This window comes from Telmatherina bonti (genome assembly GCF_933228915.1).
Source record: "Telmatherina bonti genome assembly, chromosome: 20".
Taxonomy (NCBI): domain Eukaryota; kingdom Metazoa; phylum Chordata; class Actinopteri; order Atheriniformes; family Telmatherinidae; genus Telmatherina; species Telmatherina bonti.
Genome location: NC_136618.1, coordinates 11,291,573 through 11,309,289, shown reverse-complemented (window position 1 = coordinate 11,309,289; position 17,717 = coordinate 11,291,573). Strand labels below are relative to the sequence as shown.

Sequence of the window (17,717 nt, the reverse complement as noted above, 5' to 3'; positions counted from 1 at the left end):
AAAATATTTTTTGGTTAAAAAAAATCCTTTTTTTTTCCAAATAAATAAAAGTAATCCATTCTAAATTCTTTATTTTTTATTGTTTTTATTGATCTTTTTACTTGTCTTCTTGGGCGTTATAGCAGCAGAATAATGGTCTAGCTACTTTGTTTTTTTTTTTTCCTAATTTAAATCAAGAAAAATGACAAGCAAAAAAACGTTTTGTACATTTTTTTTTTGTTTTTAGTCTACTAAATCAGCAATATTGGAGAATCACAAGAATCACAATATAAATCGAATCGGGACAGAAGAGACACTGAGGTGTGTTGGGACGGACACTTGGGAAGGAGGGTGTCCATGGGGGGTGGGAAATAAAAAAAAAAAAAATCCAAAATCAGGATTTTTTTTTTTTTTCATTCACAATTTTAAAATACATTTTCGTTGTAAAATCCATTTTTTTCCAAATAAATAAAAATAATCCATTATAAATTTTTTGACATTTTTACTGTTTTTATTGATCCTTTTAATTGTCTTATTGGGTGTTATAGCAGCAGAATAATAATCTGGCTACTGTGTTGTTTTTTTCTCTCATTGAAATAAAAAAAAAAGACAAGCAAAAAAGTTTTCTACATTTTTTTTTTGTTTTTAATCTCCAAAAATCAGAAATATTAGGGAATCATGAGAATACCAATTTAAATCAAATCAGCACCTAAAAAAAATCGGAATCGAATCTAATCGGGGCAAAAGCATATTGTTACAACACTAGTATCTCTGGTACCAGAGATGCTACACTGAGGTGTGTTGGGACGGACGAGTCAACCAGCTGAATCGTGCCACAAGTTCCTGTTTTTGGTTGAGTGTCATGCTCCATTGGGTTTTTTTAGCAAGTAAATAGTAAATAGAAACAAACCTTCGTCCTTTCTGATTCCTGTAAGATTTATTATTGTGAGACTGGCGTGTAACGACTCTGTTTGGCTGTTTGTGTCATGATGTGAAGTTTATGTTGTCTCATGGTTTCCTGTTTTATTTTGTGTTTTTTTTTCCCCCTTTCCTGTTAATTAGTTCACCTGGATTCCTTTAACTCTTCCATTACACCTGTGTCTCCCTGTATTTTTACCTGTTGGTTTCAGTTTCCATTTGAGAGTTCGTTGTCTAGTTTTCCCTGTGTTCAGTTTATTAAAGACCACCTTCAGCATTACCTCTGCCTCCTGTCTTGTCATCCTACATCTGGGTCCACATCACCGCCACGTCTCCACCACAGTTTGTCTTTGTTTTTGAGTTTAGCAAAACTCTTTAATTGAAATAGCTTAATGTTCTTTTATTATTGACATTTTTTAAAAATAAGTTAGGCATTAATTTTAATTTATTTGTTAACTTATTTTAGCTAATTACTTCAAAAAATGTTCATTTTGCCACATTTGCTTTCACATTGAAGCGCTGGCGTTGTTGCTTACCTTCGACCTGCTCCACAGAGAAAAAACTAAATTTATCCAGTTATGTTAAAATAAACAAAACATAGTAAAAGCTTCAGGGGGAAGACAACAGATTAGAATAAAATGAAATACAAATGATAAATAAAGGTAGATAATAAATAAGCAAAAGAAAAACACAGAAATAAGAATGAATTATAGCAAATATATGAGAAAAAAAAAAAAGCTGGATATAATGAAATAAAATAAAGATTAGAAGTAGCAACCACAGGCCTGCAGGTGTTTAGCAGGTTACATGTCTGGATATTTACTTTTTGAAACCTGCTGCAGTGACATGCATCATTAGTTCAGCACACACACGTTTACTGGCGTCAAAGGCGACATAAAGGCTTATAAAAAGCAAAGTTGCCACAAATCCTGCATTTGTCTGGACACAGCAGGTCTCCAAGTTGTTTGAAGGATGGAGTTTATAGCCATGAAAGGCTACGTGGACCTGACTTCTGATTTGTTACATGATCTCTCCCCTGATGCCCCCCCCCTCGTCCCCCTGACTGAAGCCAACTCATGTTCTCGGCTCGCCATGAACAATTAATGCACATGTGATCTGCAGCACAGGTGGCACGCTGTCCTGTAGCCTGATGGGACCCGGCTGTAATCAGCTGATCAGTCGACAGACGTCACCATCAGCAGTCGCTGCATGCTTTTTGCATGTTGCCATGCCGACTGGCCGCTTCTCATCCATAATAGAGTGATCCTGCCTCTTTGACGGTTAACTATCCCGTCCTTTGCTCTTCAGGTAGCGAACACTGAGTTCACATCAGTTCACAACCCGTGTTGGGCTTCTGGATTGGGGCATCTGAGTCACTCCAGGGCTCTGAACCTCTCTGCTTTCCTTGATGTGAAGTGGCTTCGATAATGTTGTCCCTGGTTTTATTCTTTGTTTGAGACCACTCGCTGCCTGAAAGAGGTTTTGTGTTTTTGATGAGCACCCAAGAGAAATAGAAAATTGTAATTTCCTCTGAAAAGAGTGTGCAAATGCACAGAGAAAACCTTTTAGTGTACCTGAACCGTGATCTGTGCCTCGTTTAATAACACAGATGTAAGTATCCATACGTGTACGGTACTTAACTCCTGCTTAACCTGCATTGTTGCTGCTAGTTTATTGGAGTTTTTATGCAGGTTCTGTTCTTAAACTTAGAATATGGAGCAACTTGGAGGTCAGCAAGCTTATTTATTTGTTATTTCTAAAAATTACAAAACATAATGCAACAGATGAATAAATTAATTAAAAACAGGGTCTTAAAGTACTGTAAAGTTTACTATGAGCAAACTACTAAAGCTCTACTTTCTGTACTATGACAGAGGTGATAGGGAGATGTTTTCTGTGTGAAGGAGGGACGTGTGACCAGGGCAGGATCGTATTGAAGTGAAATTAGGTGTGAAAAACCTCAAAAATAGGCACTGCTGCATCTCAGAGATCTAAGTCTTCATTAAGCATTGCTGTTGGACTCCTTATCTTTCCACTTCAACTGTGCCAGGATTTTTAGAGGAGTTTAACCTCATTATGGCCCTCACTGCTCCCAGAAAGTACTCAGCACCTCTAATAGCATTAGTCTCAGATTCTGCATGGGAATCTGAAAGCTTTTTCTGCAGGATCTTAAAGTTAATACCATGAAAACCTCTTTATTTACACTTCATGCTGTTGAAACGCCCCTCTTCTCTCATTACAGTCCGCCTGATGTTTGTTCTGTTGCTCTGTGAAATGTGGTCACTATCCTGCTTCTGTAACGACACCAAACGCACCTCTGTGGAGCAGCAGCAGCGTCTGTACTTACAAGCTCCATCGTTACCCATTTGCAGAGGGAGGAATTTCTGTCTTATTGAATGAAGACGGCTGTCGACTCAGAGCCTCCTGCTCTCAGTAATCCTGACATCGGCAGAACGCCGGGAACCATAGATCATGACGTGAAAGAGTGAATCGATGAGGAAGATGAGTGGGCAGCAGAGAGTGAAGAAATAGAAAGAAAACTGAAAGAGATATGGACAATGATAAAGCTTTGCGCTGATTCAGCGAATCTTTTTTCTCTGGGATTATAACAAGGCAGATTAAAGCACAGATTTTGCTGAGTCATGTTTCCCAACTTCAATCTTAGCAATAGGAAATTATCATTACTGACCTTAGCTCCCCCCGGTCTTCCAACGAAGATGCAAGATGCTAATGTACGACTTGAAAAGTCTTTTACAAACCACTCTGAAGGAATCAAGGATCAAAGCCGGGGATTTAATCTTTAAAAGTGCGTCCTGTATTAATATATCCGAGCCTTGAGCGGCTGCTTCCCTTTGATTCATATTGTGGGGGGGTATTGATCCTGAAACTGCAGCTGCGGCAAGTTTTAGGTTTTCTGTGGCACTGATGTTGTAAAAGCACAAGTTTGAGTTAAAAAGGGAGGAAAACTTTTAGGAAAAGTGCTGAAACTCTGAGCGCTCATTTTTGGATTTAGATTTTGGATCTGAAACTATAGCAAACAATTTAAATGATTAAAAAGAGACAGTCTTTGACACATTAGAACCTAAACCTGATTATATGATAAGATTGTAATAGAAGTATTAATCTACATCATTACAAGGGCAGGTATGATGTACGTTAACTCTTCAAACACCAACGCCATTTGTTGTTATTTTTTTTTCCACCTGACCTCGCTGTCTATTAATACATGTATAATCTCAACCGTTTCATGCACAGTCAAGTAATGAACATGGTTTTTTAGGACAACCTGGAGAAATCATAATATTTACATTAAAATGATGCCACATGGATAGATCAATAGTTATATGAATATAAAAAATAAAGAAAAAAATGAAAATTGAATGTCACAGAATTTAATTAAAAAAAGACAGATCAACAATGTCGAAGCTTTTTCATTTATAAATATGTTACTCTCAGGCCTTGGCTGTCAGGAGAAAAAGATCCCAACATTTTAACATAAACAAAATTATTTACTTTTTACTACATTTGTTTTTCCCCATCGCTTCTTCAGTCACTTGTGCCGCTCTTTGAAATAGTTTATGTCTAGAACAAGACAAACGTCACACACCTCACACTCCCACACTGTTGGACCTGCCTGCTTTTTACTTTGTTTACTTTATTACTTTGTTTTCGATACTGGAAGATAACTATTTCAACTCGCGGTGCTCAGATTCACCGTCTTAAAAACTGAAGAAGAAGAAATCTGAGTATCTTATTGGTTGAGAGACCGACAGGAAGGCATCAGTGTTTACATGGAGTTTAAATAAGGAGGTCTACTAACATGATTTACTTGTTTTTAATCACAAAATTAAATAAATCATGAACGTAGCACGGTGGAATTCACATAAAAAGTTCCTACACACATAAGCTGCACGTAACGGCTGGATTGAAAACCTTCTTGAAAGGTTAGAATTGTCTCTGGCTCACGATAAATCCCCTAAAGAGTGCGCTTGTGATAGAAATTTTCCCCACAAAGTTTCGTTGCGCGGTTTCTGAGAAATTTTGCAAAGTGTTGACGCTGTCGCGTTAGATCTCGTACCAGATCTCGTGGTGAGAGTTAAGGGTCAGATTGGCTGTGCAGTCGTCATATATAAGACTCCAAAACGCCCTAAAACCAAAGGAGATTAAACAGTTTGTTTAGAAGGTTATTAGATCATGCTGAGTCTTAAAGCAGGTTTTAGATATTAATATGAAGGCAGTGATGTGTTATGGTGTGTTTTTAAAGTGATGCATCCTCTGGTAACCATACTTCATGATGCTCCGTTGCTGACGGACTATTTACCTGTTATCTTTTATCTAAAGCTCACATCTAAACACTTCACTTTGTTCAGCTGGACGAGCCAAACCTGCAAAATCCTGTGATTTCATTCAAGTAATCTGATCTGTTTGCACCAACAGCAGTTGGAAGAAGAATGTGACTATATGCTGCCAGATTCCTGCAATTTATCCTTGTGAGTCGAACAAAAACAAGTCATAACCCTGAATTTTAGAAATTTAGACCTTCATATGTGCAATGCTGCATTTTTTATGAGCCGCTGTCACCAGGCAGGGTGAGATGTTTGAGCTTTTAATCAAGTCTCGTCCACAGCGAGATGTTCACATGGCCATTGTGTGCAGTTTTAACACCCTGATCATACTGGCCTGGATTTATTTGAGATGACTGTCTGACCTCTTCTGCTGTATTCTCCCCCCCGTGTGTGTGACTGTTTCCCTGCGGTGTTGTATATAAAGAGCCGGCATGACAGTTTCACCCTTCGCATCCTACCTCCGCCTCAGTCTGGCTGTCATACGGGGCTCCGAACAACCTCTCACCCAATGCACACACTAACACACACACACAGAGACACCAGCCTGTCAACGTCTAAGTGACAGACATAACAACAACCTCGCTTCTCCGTTTCCCTGATGGCTGTAATGCATCTCTGTATCTGATAAGGGCCGCACAATCTGCAAGCACAGAAGCAGATTCATTCACGTAACAGTCCCACATCTCTCTCTGTTCACAGGGCTTGTTGTAAATGAATGGCAGCTAAACATTTTTCCCCTTTTATTTTAGATAAATAAGTAGTTGAAACCATCAGAAGATCAGACTGGTGCAGCTGGTACAGCCAGGTTGCAGTAGAGACTGCAGTCTTTCATCCCAGTCAGGAGTTATCTGGAGTTGTGGCTTTAAAACTGCTGATGCTTCCTTACAATAGAATAAAAAGCCCTCAAAGCATCAGCTTGCAGATGAGGGCTCAGATGGAGAAGGTGAAGAAGATGTAGGGAGACGTAATACTGACGACACATGTGGCAAACATGAACAATACTTGTTAACAAGTACAAAACTATAAGGAATCAGAAGACACAAATTCCCTCATAAATAAAGATCCCTCATTACTTTCACTGCAAAATTTTTACACAGAATGAGAGGAAATGTTGCATCTTAAAGCCGATATCGGCACCTATCTCCAACGTAACCGCTTAGTCCAATGCAAGGTCGTCGTGGCGCCAACACAGACAACCACGCATACTGACAGGGACCATTTAGAGCAGCCAATAACCCGAACATACAAGTTTTTTGATGGTGGGAGGACCCACAAAGTCTTCACAGAAAGGGCATTGTCCGATCCGCAGACTGTATATAAAAAGATGGACGGAACCTCCGTGACGTCTGAAGAGCTGAATTGAAGCTCGGTGGGCGGTTCCTACCATCGCCATCTTGGCAGGGGCATGTGTGTTGTCTCGCCGGGAAAATACAAATATGGGCAAAGAGGTGGAGCTGAGAGGGGGGCTGTGAGCGTCATGGTGGATGATTGACATCGAGCGAACTCCGATCTTTCTGTAGCTAAGAGCTAACCGAGCTAACCCAGAGATAACAGGAGCTAACCAGCTAACGGCGGTAAGCGGGCTAAAGCTGAATCACGTTGTTAACCAGCTAAAAACCGCGGTTGTTCTACATTCTAGTAGGTCAGGAACCTCTCGCGCCTCTAAATATGCCGAACTTTGAGATTAAATTACTTTTAAATGGGCGAGTTAGAAAAAAATTCACTCCCCCCACAGTTGTCATGAAGGTAAACCTGATCTATTAAACTGAAAATGGATTTTTGAACCAGGCTGTAAACATGTTTATTTCTGCTGTGAAGTTGGCTTTTTTAACATGGGAGTCTATGGGGATTTGCTCTGTTTTAGAGCCCCAAGTGGATGAAGGGGGAACTGCAGTTTTGGTCACTCTCGCATCGGCTTCACTTTTTACCACCGGATGTTGCCGCTTGGTCCACACCTCCGGCCGAGGCGCGAACCAGTAACCCCCCTTTGCTGCGAGGCCACAGTGCTAACCACTACTGCACTGTACATAATAATACAAACAAATTAATTTAATAAAAATCCAGGTGATTATGCATAAAATCCAAATGCAGAAGATTAAAGGACATAAAACCAGAGATAAAGTGCTGGAGAGTGTAATAAATACATGAAGTAAGGCTGAAAGACTTCCAGAGCAGCTAAAAGCCCCATGTTAGCGAGGTGGGGGGGGGGGGGGGAGGGGCAGAAAAATGAGGCGAGTAGGAGGATCTGAGGGAGCTGATCTGGACCAGGTCATATAAACAAGGAGGGGAGAGGTGGTGGGTGGCATTGAATGTATACAGAAGGATTTAGAAGTGGGTGTGATGTTAAACAGACGCCAGCGAGGAGGTGATATGCTGCAAGGAGGGGGCCAATGCATAATGAGACAAAGTATTTACTACTACATGATTCTACTTTAATGTCCTACATTTTTTATATTAAATGTAGCATAACCTTTATATGGTTTCAATAAATTCATCTGAATGTTGTCAACCCCTTACTTTGTCCGTTTTAGTTCCCATATGTAAATGAGCTGGGTCTGATTAGAAACAATCGGTTTTGTCCTCCTCAGATCATCATAAAAAGTCAGATTTTGGCTACTTTCTGATGTTTACTACCTGTGGAAGCATGTTTGTGTGGTTTTCGGCTGCATGCTGCTCTGACATGACTTTATCTTCAGAACAGATCTGTGCATTTGACTTTTAATGAAATAATTGTTACATATGTCCATGAATCTGGTACGAGACAGGTTTTCATCACTCACTGACGTAATGTTCAGCCTTCCTGCAGTTTCTTCTTTTTCTTCATTGTCAGAAACTCAGAAGTCAAACTTATTGTCAGTTTCTTCCACTGTCCCATGGTGAAGACCAGACCGGACATTTTAACACTTATTTTTATTTATTTATTTGTTTGTTTGTTCATTTCATGTTCAGTTTAACTTTACATTGTTTTTCATGAACAAATAGGCACAGAAAGAAGATCAAATCTTGTATAATCTGCTCCATAAAGCACTTTTCGAATAATAAGTTGAGTTGACTTAACTAAATTAGATTAACCCCCCCCCCCCCCCCCCCCCCCCCCCCAACCATGTCACCACACACTACTTCAGCATAAAAAATCTGCAGATAGATTCAATAAACTTACAGCTGTGTATACAGTCTCATAATTATATCCTTGTACATTTTTTTCATATGAAAACGTGCAACATTGTAGCTCTTTCACACTGAAGTAACTATTAAAATCAAAGTGTGTAGGCATAATAAATATATAACATAACACTGAGTGTTGAGAAATAATAAAATGCAAAGATTTTAAGGCAGGAACTGATCCTAAGGCAACTGTAACAACTGGACTGATACGTTTAACATCAAACTTTCTGGTAACAAACCTTCCTCTGACTGCAGAGATGGAGCCATGAGACTACAAGCTTCACCTGGCAGATGTTGCACTGGTCTTCATGTTTTCCTTTTTCCTTCCTGCACAGAACTTTTTGCAGGTTGTCTGACTCTGTATGTGCCCCATATTCCTGCTTTGTTAGCACTGACTCTCACAGCTCCACACACTTCATCCAGGAGCCTCCCAGTAGTGAAGCGTTCATGTGGACAGAAACATGAAAAGACAGGATTACCCAGAAGAGAAAGCTGCAACATCAAGACAAAGATAGGAGGTGGTTGGACATGTGACTTGTACATAAATCTGAAATGTGATCGGAGTTGAATGTGAAGTACCTGCTGCAGAACATGACTATGTTCCCTGCTTTATTCCTCAGTAGGCAGGATCGCGTGTGATGAATGTCCTGCTTGGGTGTTGTAGAGCTGTGATGCTCACAGTCCATCAGATCAGACGTTACTGGAGATACCATGTCCCTTTGTTATGTGGGACTCTCATACAGTTCAGTCACAACTTCCTGTTCCTCAATCATTTGCTGTAATTGTGTTTCAGTCTGTTTTCACGTTTTACAGTGTTTCCTCGACTCTTTTTATTTAATTTATTTTTCTGTTTTTACTGCCGTTTATCTGTTTGTGTTCAAGATAACTCAAAGTTATGGATGTATTTTCATGACATGTTCAGGACTTGTTGGAAATGTGAAAAGAAAGAAGTGATTTAATGTTGGTGGTGATCCGGATCACCATTCCTCCAATAAAAACGGTCGGAGCACTTAGGAAAAAATATGCTAATATTTCATCTATGATGGAGAATGTCTTGAAAGAAAAAAGGGAACAGGAGAAAAAAAAAAACAGGCAAAGAAAGGTAGTGAAAAATGCAAATTTGGATACGATAAATGTAGGATCAATATTTATTATGCATCTCACAATATGGGGAGACCTGTAGCCCTCAGCAGAGGTTTGCACTCTGAGCGCTTTTCTAGTTTTTAATGCTTCTACGCCGCGCTGTGATGCTTTTAATGTTTTTCTGTGAAGCTATTTGAATGGTGTTTTATCTGAAACGGGCCTTAAAGATTAACTTGCCTTTCCATTAAACCCACTGCCACCTCACAACGTTTTATTTAAAGACGATACTCTGGTTATAAAATCATGAAAACCTGGAAATGTTTTACCTGATCACGTTGAATCTTACTACAGAAGCTTATCATAAACTCTGACGCAGACATCAGACAGAAGGAAAGAGTAGATGCATTTACGTGGAGCGCTTTTGATCTGATCAAACGTCCAATCAGAATAAAACACCTCAGATTATCTGATCGGCCTCGATCAGAAAGAATGTTTTTAGTCCAGTTAAGAGGTGTGATTTAATAGCAGGAAGAAATAAGCACGTTTACGCTCATTCTGATGGTATCTGTGTTTTTTTTTTTTTAATTAATTTATTTATTTATTTTTATTTGTTTTTATTTTTTATTATTTATCTTTTTTGTTTTATTTAAATTTTTAAAAAATTTTTATTCTATTTTAAAAAATTTTTTTTTAAAATTTTCTGTGGTATAATGTTTCTGCACATGCTTGAACCATGTGGGGGTTATGTGACGTAATGTGATTCAGGGAAAATGGGGGGGAAGCGTAACAGATCGGGACCGTAGTGGATGCAGCGTTTTTGTTGGAAACTGAGATTTAGGGATTGTAAATGATTTCAATGTTCAGAAGACAAAAAGATACAAAAATGTGGCCATATTTAATCTTTCCGACACGCAGCTGGTCGGATCACTTTATCCCGCATCTTTGCAATAAGATGGATTTTGATCTGATAGATTAAATATTTAGCCAAGTCCACATAGCTAATGAGCGCAGCACAGTTGGGAATTTGGCTCTTTGCTAATGGGATGCAAATCTTCTGATTGGTTATTCTGGCATCACCAAGATGTAAATAATCATTAAAACCTTGAGTCTCTGAAGGATTTATTACGGTCAACTTGCAAAACTTTTTAGAAATATAAATAAATAGGATGAAATAAATATAAAATAACTAAAATGAACAAACGTTTGATCTTTGCCAGAAACTTGTAGTTTGACTAGAAAACATCTGGTTAATTACGAAGCACGGGAGTGGATTAATCATTCTATGGGCTTTTGCTTTGTTGTTGTTTATTTTAAGACCCGAACAAATGAATAAAAATCGGTCTTGAATAAAACATAGATCATTTAGAAATGAGTTAATTAGTTGTACATATTTAGCCATTTGCCGTGATGAGCTGCATTTGTGTTTTCTTCGTACCATGACACCCTAAAACCAGAAAAATCCTCGTTTCTGTGTATGAATTCCAGCAGCAGCCCGTGTAATGAGTTCCTGGAGAGCTCATTGTGTTGCAGCTGTGTGTCTGACACAAGGCCTGGCTCACTTTTAAGGCATTTGGTGGATTCTCCTCAGTCATAATGTGAATTTCATCCTCGGTGTGTATTCTGTCCTGAACAGACAGCAGAAGGAGCTCCACAACATTCATGGACGACGCTCAGGTTTCACCGCTGCTGAATGAGGAGGAAAATAATCTGCTTTTTCTTTCAGACTCTGCTGGTTTTATGTTGCTTGACTTTTTCTACACTTCAAACAAAAACTGTTTGGCTCTCTTTTTATTGCTTGGTGGGATCTTCGTTGCTAAATGCAGCAGATGCATAATCCCTTTAGCATTTTTCTGATGAAAACTGGGAGAGGAGAGAGAGATGCTGGGACTATCCAAATCCCTAAAGCCTCTTCGGTGGGAAAGCCCAGTCGATACTCCACTCCCCCATTCCTCTTCTCCTGCCTGGTGTAAATATCTGAGGTGTGCTTCCCCCAGGCTGGATCTTATGGGGACACCGGCTGTATGAAGTCAAAACATTTCCCTGACAAGACAGATGACATTTTTTCACTGTAAAGTGTCAGATGTTTGCACTTCTGCCCTTTTCACTCAGCGATACACACTCGTCGTTAGGTTCAGGTAGCACTGCGCTGCTGCTGGAGGGAGAATACGTCCTCATTCATACTCAAACCGCTTTGTATTGATACATGAAACCATAAAAACACAGGAAACTAATCATTTAACGTGTATTTTTACCTTTTGGAGGATATTTTTTAACAGAATTTGCCGTGACGAACATTGACCAGTAGAAGTACAAGTACTTTATGTTGCAAAAGAAACTGTATTGATCTTAAAACCAGTTGGATTTGACTTGGTTTAGGTGATTCATGCACCACTGTGGATGGCCAAAAACACTCCAAGCTGGCAAAGAAACTCTTCACACCACGGTGGCAACGGTATAAAACATTTTGGAAATCTTCGGACATTACAATGTTTTCTTTGGATCCCCGTGAACTGCAGCAGTTCTTCTAAAGGGGCCGTCGGTAGTAAAGATGTAACTTGGCAGCAAAAACAGCCAAAACATGAACCATAAACACATACATTTGGTTTCATTTCATTGTTAATTTGCAGTGAGGGGAGAATATTTCATGTTTTCTTCTTTCTTCTGCTTTTTTTCATCTTGATCATCGTTGTTGTAACTGCGTGCAGCTTGGTCGGCTTGGGTAAAGTACAGCGTGAAAGCAAACCCCGTTAAATGAAGGTGTTACCATATGTTAGCCATATTACCGGCTTAATCAAACCGAGCCTCCCAACCTGTCCCAGCATGAAAGATGTTCAATAAAACTCCAGTAAACCTTCTGATGTCAAACACAGAAGAACATGTAAAGTAGCCAAAACATGCTGCAAGTTTTTCAGAATTAAAGTTTCCATGAAGCCAAATTGTCATAAGGTAAAAATGCAACAATTAAAATAAACAAAAACAGAATTTTTATTCTATTTATCCTCTGTTTATTGCATTGAACCTCTGTGTATTGAACTCCATTGATTCATTCGTTCATTATCTGAACCGCTTGGTCCAAATAAGGCTTGAGGGGAATCATTGGCAAGGATTGCCAGGCAATCATCCTGGCAATCATTGGCCGAGAGGCAGGAACTAGTGAATAAAAGTACAGCATGTACCACTTACTAAGTAAACATGTGCATTTGTTAACAAAAGAGGAAAAAAAAAAAAAGACAAAAAAAAGTATATCACATCATTTTAAGTCCAGAAAGGAGAAAGATGAAGTCTTTTTTATCATTTTTTTTCCTTTGTTTACTTGTTTGTGCAGCAGCATTCCTCACCTGCATCTGTGGTTTTATGGGAACATAAACCTGAAGAAAATGTGACAGAATTCCCACTCTGATGATCTCGCTTCCCTTTCACTTAAACACTTTGAGCTCTGTTCCTGTCTGCTTGAAAATGTCCCACTCATCATGACACGAGCAAATCGCTGCAGCCTCAAGGTCACGAGAAGTAAAAGGAATAATTCTGAGGTTTGTTTAGATGTGCTCGTGTTGCTGGTGATAAACCAATGAGCACAAATGACAAAAAAAATGCAGGCTTGCCAAAAAAACCCCACATTTTCCAGTTCATGTAAATCTCTGTCAGATCACAGTAAAACTTTTAAACATTATCTCTGCAAAGACTAACTGTGATAAGTTAAAGCCGGGTGAAATCAGAGAGGTTTTAGTACAGTTTGTGGCCATGTTGACACAGTTTGGCACCCTCTCAAAGTCCCCCCAGCTGAAGCCCTGCAGGTTAAATCTGTTCCTCCTCTCTTAGCTTGGGAACGGTTCAGAATGAATAAACCTTTTCCAGTGACAGTTCCACTTCAGACATGGAGCATTGATCTTCTAAAAGCAAGAAAATCCCAGAAAAGACGGAACTTCTAGAGAAAAACATGCTGCTTCCTTCTCATTTGGTCCAATCCTGATGCTAAGCTAACATCCCATCTAGCTTCTCATAGCGATGATGCTAAACGTATTTCCTGTTCATATCTGTTTAAAGGCTTTACTCTGACATCAGTCATGTCTCTGATGTTTTCCACTCTGTTTCTTTGTACGTAGGCATGGCTCCAGAGGTATGGCTACCTCCCTCCAGCAGACCCCAGAATGTCAGTGCTGCGTTCTGCCAGAGTCATGCACTCTGCTATCGCTGCCATGCAGCGCCGCTACGGCCTAAATGTCACAGGGAGTCTGGACAGCAACACTATAGAGTGAGTCACACACCTTTCAGTACACCCACCGCTTAAATCCACGTAGAAATGAAAAGGAAAACGTGTGTGATGTGTTTGGGGTCTTGTATGAGCATGAGTCCTGTTGACGGGTTTGGGCATCTCAGCCACAAGTCGTGCTTCTCCACTTTTGTTTGGACGCTGCTTCCACAGAGGAAACGCTCGATTTTTAAGAATTTATGAGCACAAACAGACTGTTTAGTGAGACGATGTAACAGCAGCCAGAAGGTAAAACACTCCATAAACTACGCATTCGGTCTGTTTTTGATCGAGATCACAAAACTGCTTTTTTCATCCAGCTGCTGTTTGGCATTCTGGAGGCAAGAAGAGGGATCCTATTTATTTATTTTTTAACCAGATACAAAGTTGCTGTGGCTCAGATTAAGTGGGGCATTTTAATTTGATCAAAGGGACTGTTTTGCTTTCAGGGAGTAAATCTCTGATGTCTGATCAAAGGATGCAAAATGCCTGAGTATAAATGCTCAGCGGAGGAGACGGAGGAGCAGGGACACTGTCTGGTTAGTCATGGCCCGGTCGGGCAAACCTCAGGACTCGTTTTACAGAGCGCCAACCCACCGAAAGCGCCCATAAATCTTTAAAAATGGATTTTAAATAGAAGACATAAAGGGTAATCAGCGGTAAGAGAAAGAAACAGCTGATATATGTTGTCAAAGCTTTAACCTGCTTTAACCCGGCTGCCCTGCCCGACTGTCTGTTTTTTTTAATGCAGCACATTAAACTAGTGTTCACTGACATTTGTCCTCACCAACAGCGAAATACCATCTGTGCTGCAAACAGCAAATGAGCTCAGTTTTTAGCGCTGAACTGTAACACAGCAGTGTGATGGCCGGCAACATGAGCGGGGACAAACAGCTGCCCAACCTCTGGGCTGAAATGTGATAAGCTAACAATATGTCTGCTGCTTTTTCCTTCTGCTTCTCTGGCGTCATGTAGCGATAACACCATAAGGTGAGCCACCTCCTTGTATGTCCTGTGTGTGTGTGTGTGTGTGTGTGTGATGATTTGTCCAGCCTTCATGTGTTTGTCATCAGTCGGTGGAGAAGGTGCAGCTTGTGAAGCAACATGTAACTGGACTCGCTTTCCTCCTGCAGGTGGATGAGGAAGCCCAGGTGTGGAGTTCCTGACCAGATAGGAGGAGCATCCAGATTCAGTGTCAGAAAGCGGCGGTACGCCCTCACGGGTCAGAAGTGGCAACATAAACATATCACATACAGGTAGGTGGAAACAGATCGGCTACTTTATCAGGTCGACTTATTAGCTGGACTCCTTTTTCCTCCAGAACTGCTTTTATTCTCTGTGGCAACAAGATGTTGGAAACGTTCCTCAGAGATTTGGCTTCATGTTAACGTGAAGCATCACACAGTTGCTGCACATCCATGTTGGGAATCTCCGAGGTTTTGTGCATGTCTATGAAAACTGCGACATCCTGCAGAACTCTGGAGATTTCTGTGCATGATTGTCATGTTTTCCTTCATGCTTCAGTAAAGAACGCAGTTGACTCTTATGGTGTGTTCACGCCAGACCGGAACGCTCGCCGCTGGTCACTAAACTGTCACTTTTGTGTGACGCTCCTGCCGCGTTTGCAGCTTGTCGGGAGCAAACTTTTCTTCTGGTCAGTTTGAATGATGGCGGGCGGCATGACTTTATTTAATATATAGAGAACGTCGTCGTGGGGCGTCTCAGCCCCGTGTCTGGGTTCATCACATAAATCGCAGGCGTTCTGAGTTCGGTGATTTTCACCATTTACTCCAGGAGCTGCGTGCTGATGAGGTTCGCTTCCAGCGCTATATTCGTCTCACCCCGGCCCAGTATGACATCCTGCTGATTGGTATATTGCACTGATTGCTTGACGCCAAAAGCGGCAAAAGTTTGGATTTTCCATCTCTGGCGTTTGCGGCGCGTTTTGTGCGTAACGCGCGTCAATCTTGTAAAACTTGTTAAATTTTCAGCAAACGCTTAAAACACGCCGCGAGAAAGCCTGACGCCTCCTTGACGCGCACCACAAACCAAAATGTCCTTATTATTCATATAATCCATCTCGTCAAAGCCTCTTGAATAGAAATCAGATAAACACAAGCAAAAGAAGTTTTATTATCTTTCACTGGGGCCTGTTTGGATGAACACAGAGCTGCTTTTTAGACTAATTAGGTGAAATTGGGTCATTTCTCAGGACACACCTGGTAATCTCTCTCAGCACACTAGTGTGCCACGGCACAGTGGTTGGAAAAGACTGGGTGAAACCATGTCCTAAAGGGTGGACGCCATTACAACACCAGCAGCCTAAACAGCTGGTACAAGGCGGGATGGATCCATGCGATCATGTTTCCATCAGATCTAAATAATCCAGTGTTGCAGCAGAACTGGAAACCTGTCCGACCAGTGAGACGGTGTGGTCTGTAGAAACCGTTCTCATCAACAAGAGACCAACTGATAACTTCTCATCATGGACGGAGGAGGGCGGCGATTTAACAAAAAGTAGATGTTCACCTTTATGACACATCATCTGACGCATGACGCCTGTCCGCTGCTGGGAGTGTGCTCATGTGTGTGTTGGTGTGTGTGTGTGTGTGTGTGTGTGTGTGTGTGTGTGTGTGTGAATGTTGGGGCAGAAAATATCAACATGGCTGTTTAGGTTGTAGACACAGACTCTCGGCGTGGATGGAAGAAATGTTGCTGACGTTAGCTTCTGATTCCTGAGTGACACAGAACTTTTAGACCAGGTTAGATCAGGTCCTGCTGGAAAAACTGCAAGACGGTCGAGTCAGGACTGAAATGTTCTTCACAGCATGCAGGTTATTTAACAAACAGCTTCTGATTAGTTAAACCTTCGTTCCATTTATAAAAATGCCAGTGAGGCTCATTTTATTTATGTTTGGCCGCATCAGACCAAGTGTGTTTGAAATTATTGCACACAGATTTATTACTTTAGCCAACAAGTGACCTCTCTGTGTCGCTGTTTTTATAAGTTTTGCTAAGTAAGTCAAGCTCTACTATGGCAGATAAATGTCTATTAGACAAGCTTGTCTGTATTTTTTTAAAGAAACATGAAATGTTTTGTATGAAAGTAGAGAATTCCAGGTTTCTGCTTCTTCTGTTTTAGAACAGTTTGCTAAAACAGCTTAGTTTGTTTTGTTTTAACCCCTTTATATAATGTATGTTCTTCTCCACTCTGACCTCGTTTCACTTTGTTTCATAGCAGTTCATCTGCCTGTGAATCCCAGTTACCATGCAACAGCACAAACACAGCATGTTCCGACTTTCCCATCAAAAGACCTTTTGTCAAGTTGTAAAGACACCCAGTTGAGAAGATGAACCCAGTACAAGCCTGCAGCTACAAAGAAATGAGTGATATCTGCACACGCAGGCACACAAACAGAGCCGCAGGACTTGACCAGCTTCACTGACCTTTTCATTAAAATAAAGCACAGAGGCAGATAAAGAAATGCCCCGCCGCTGTCGTTTATTTTCACATCTTGCACACAAATGTTCTCATTTTTCCAGAGAGAAACTTGCTAATTTTTCCTTTTAAATACCTTCGTCCGCCTGTAATCTCCCATGAATGAAACGGCTTAACTCAGCAGACATGATTTGAACTCGCATAATGAACGCAAAGCTGCAGAATTAAGGGTCAGCAAAAGTTTGAGGGAGTTTAAAGCCGACATGAAACGAACGGCAGCGTTCATTCGGCCTCGCGCAGACGGGCTTTACGCCCCGCCTCCAGCAGACTCGGGAAGAGAGTGGATGTGCAGCAGCGCGTACCAAACACCTCATCAACAATATCAGAATTCCCCCCCGTTTTCTGTCGTCCAGCTACACGAGTACTAACGTATAGGACAACATGCAGCAGTTACGTAATGCTTCATTTGATTTAATGATGCCAGAAACCAACATTCGGTTTTTTATTGGTGCTATAGTGTCGCTTGCCCCCAGCATCA

At 40.7% G+C, this 17,717-nt stretch overlaps 1 protein-coding gene across 1 annotated transcript in view; it reads left to right on the top strand.

Annotated features, from left to right (window-relative positions):
* Positions 1-17,717, top strand: part of mmp16a (matrix metallopeptidase 16a (membrane-inserted)) — a 93,764-nt gene that overhangs the window by 9,870 nt on the left and 66,177 nt on the right. The window contains exons 2-3 of the mRNA XM_079259879.1: positions 13,595-13,743; positions 14,874-14,996. Of these exons, the coding sequence (XP_079116005.1) occupies positions 13,595-13,743; positions 14,874-14,996 (272 nt within the window). The remainder of the gene's footprint in view (positions 1-13,594; positions 13,744-14,873; positions 14,997-17,717) is intronic.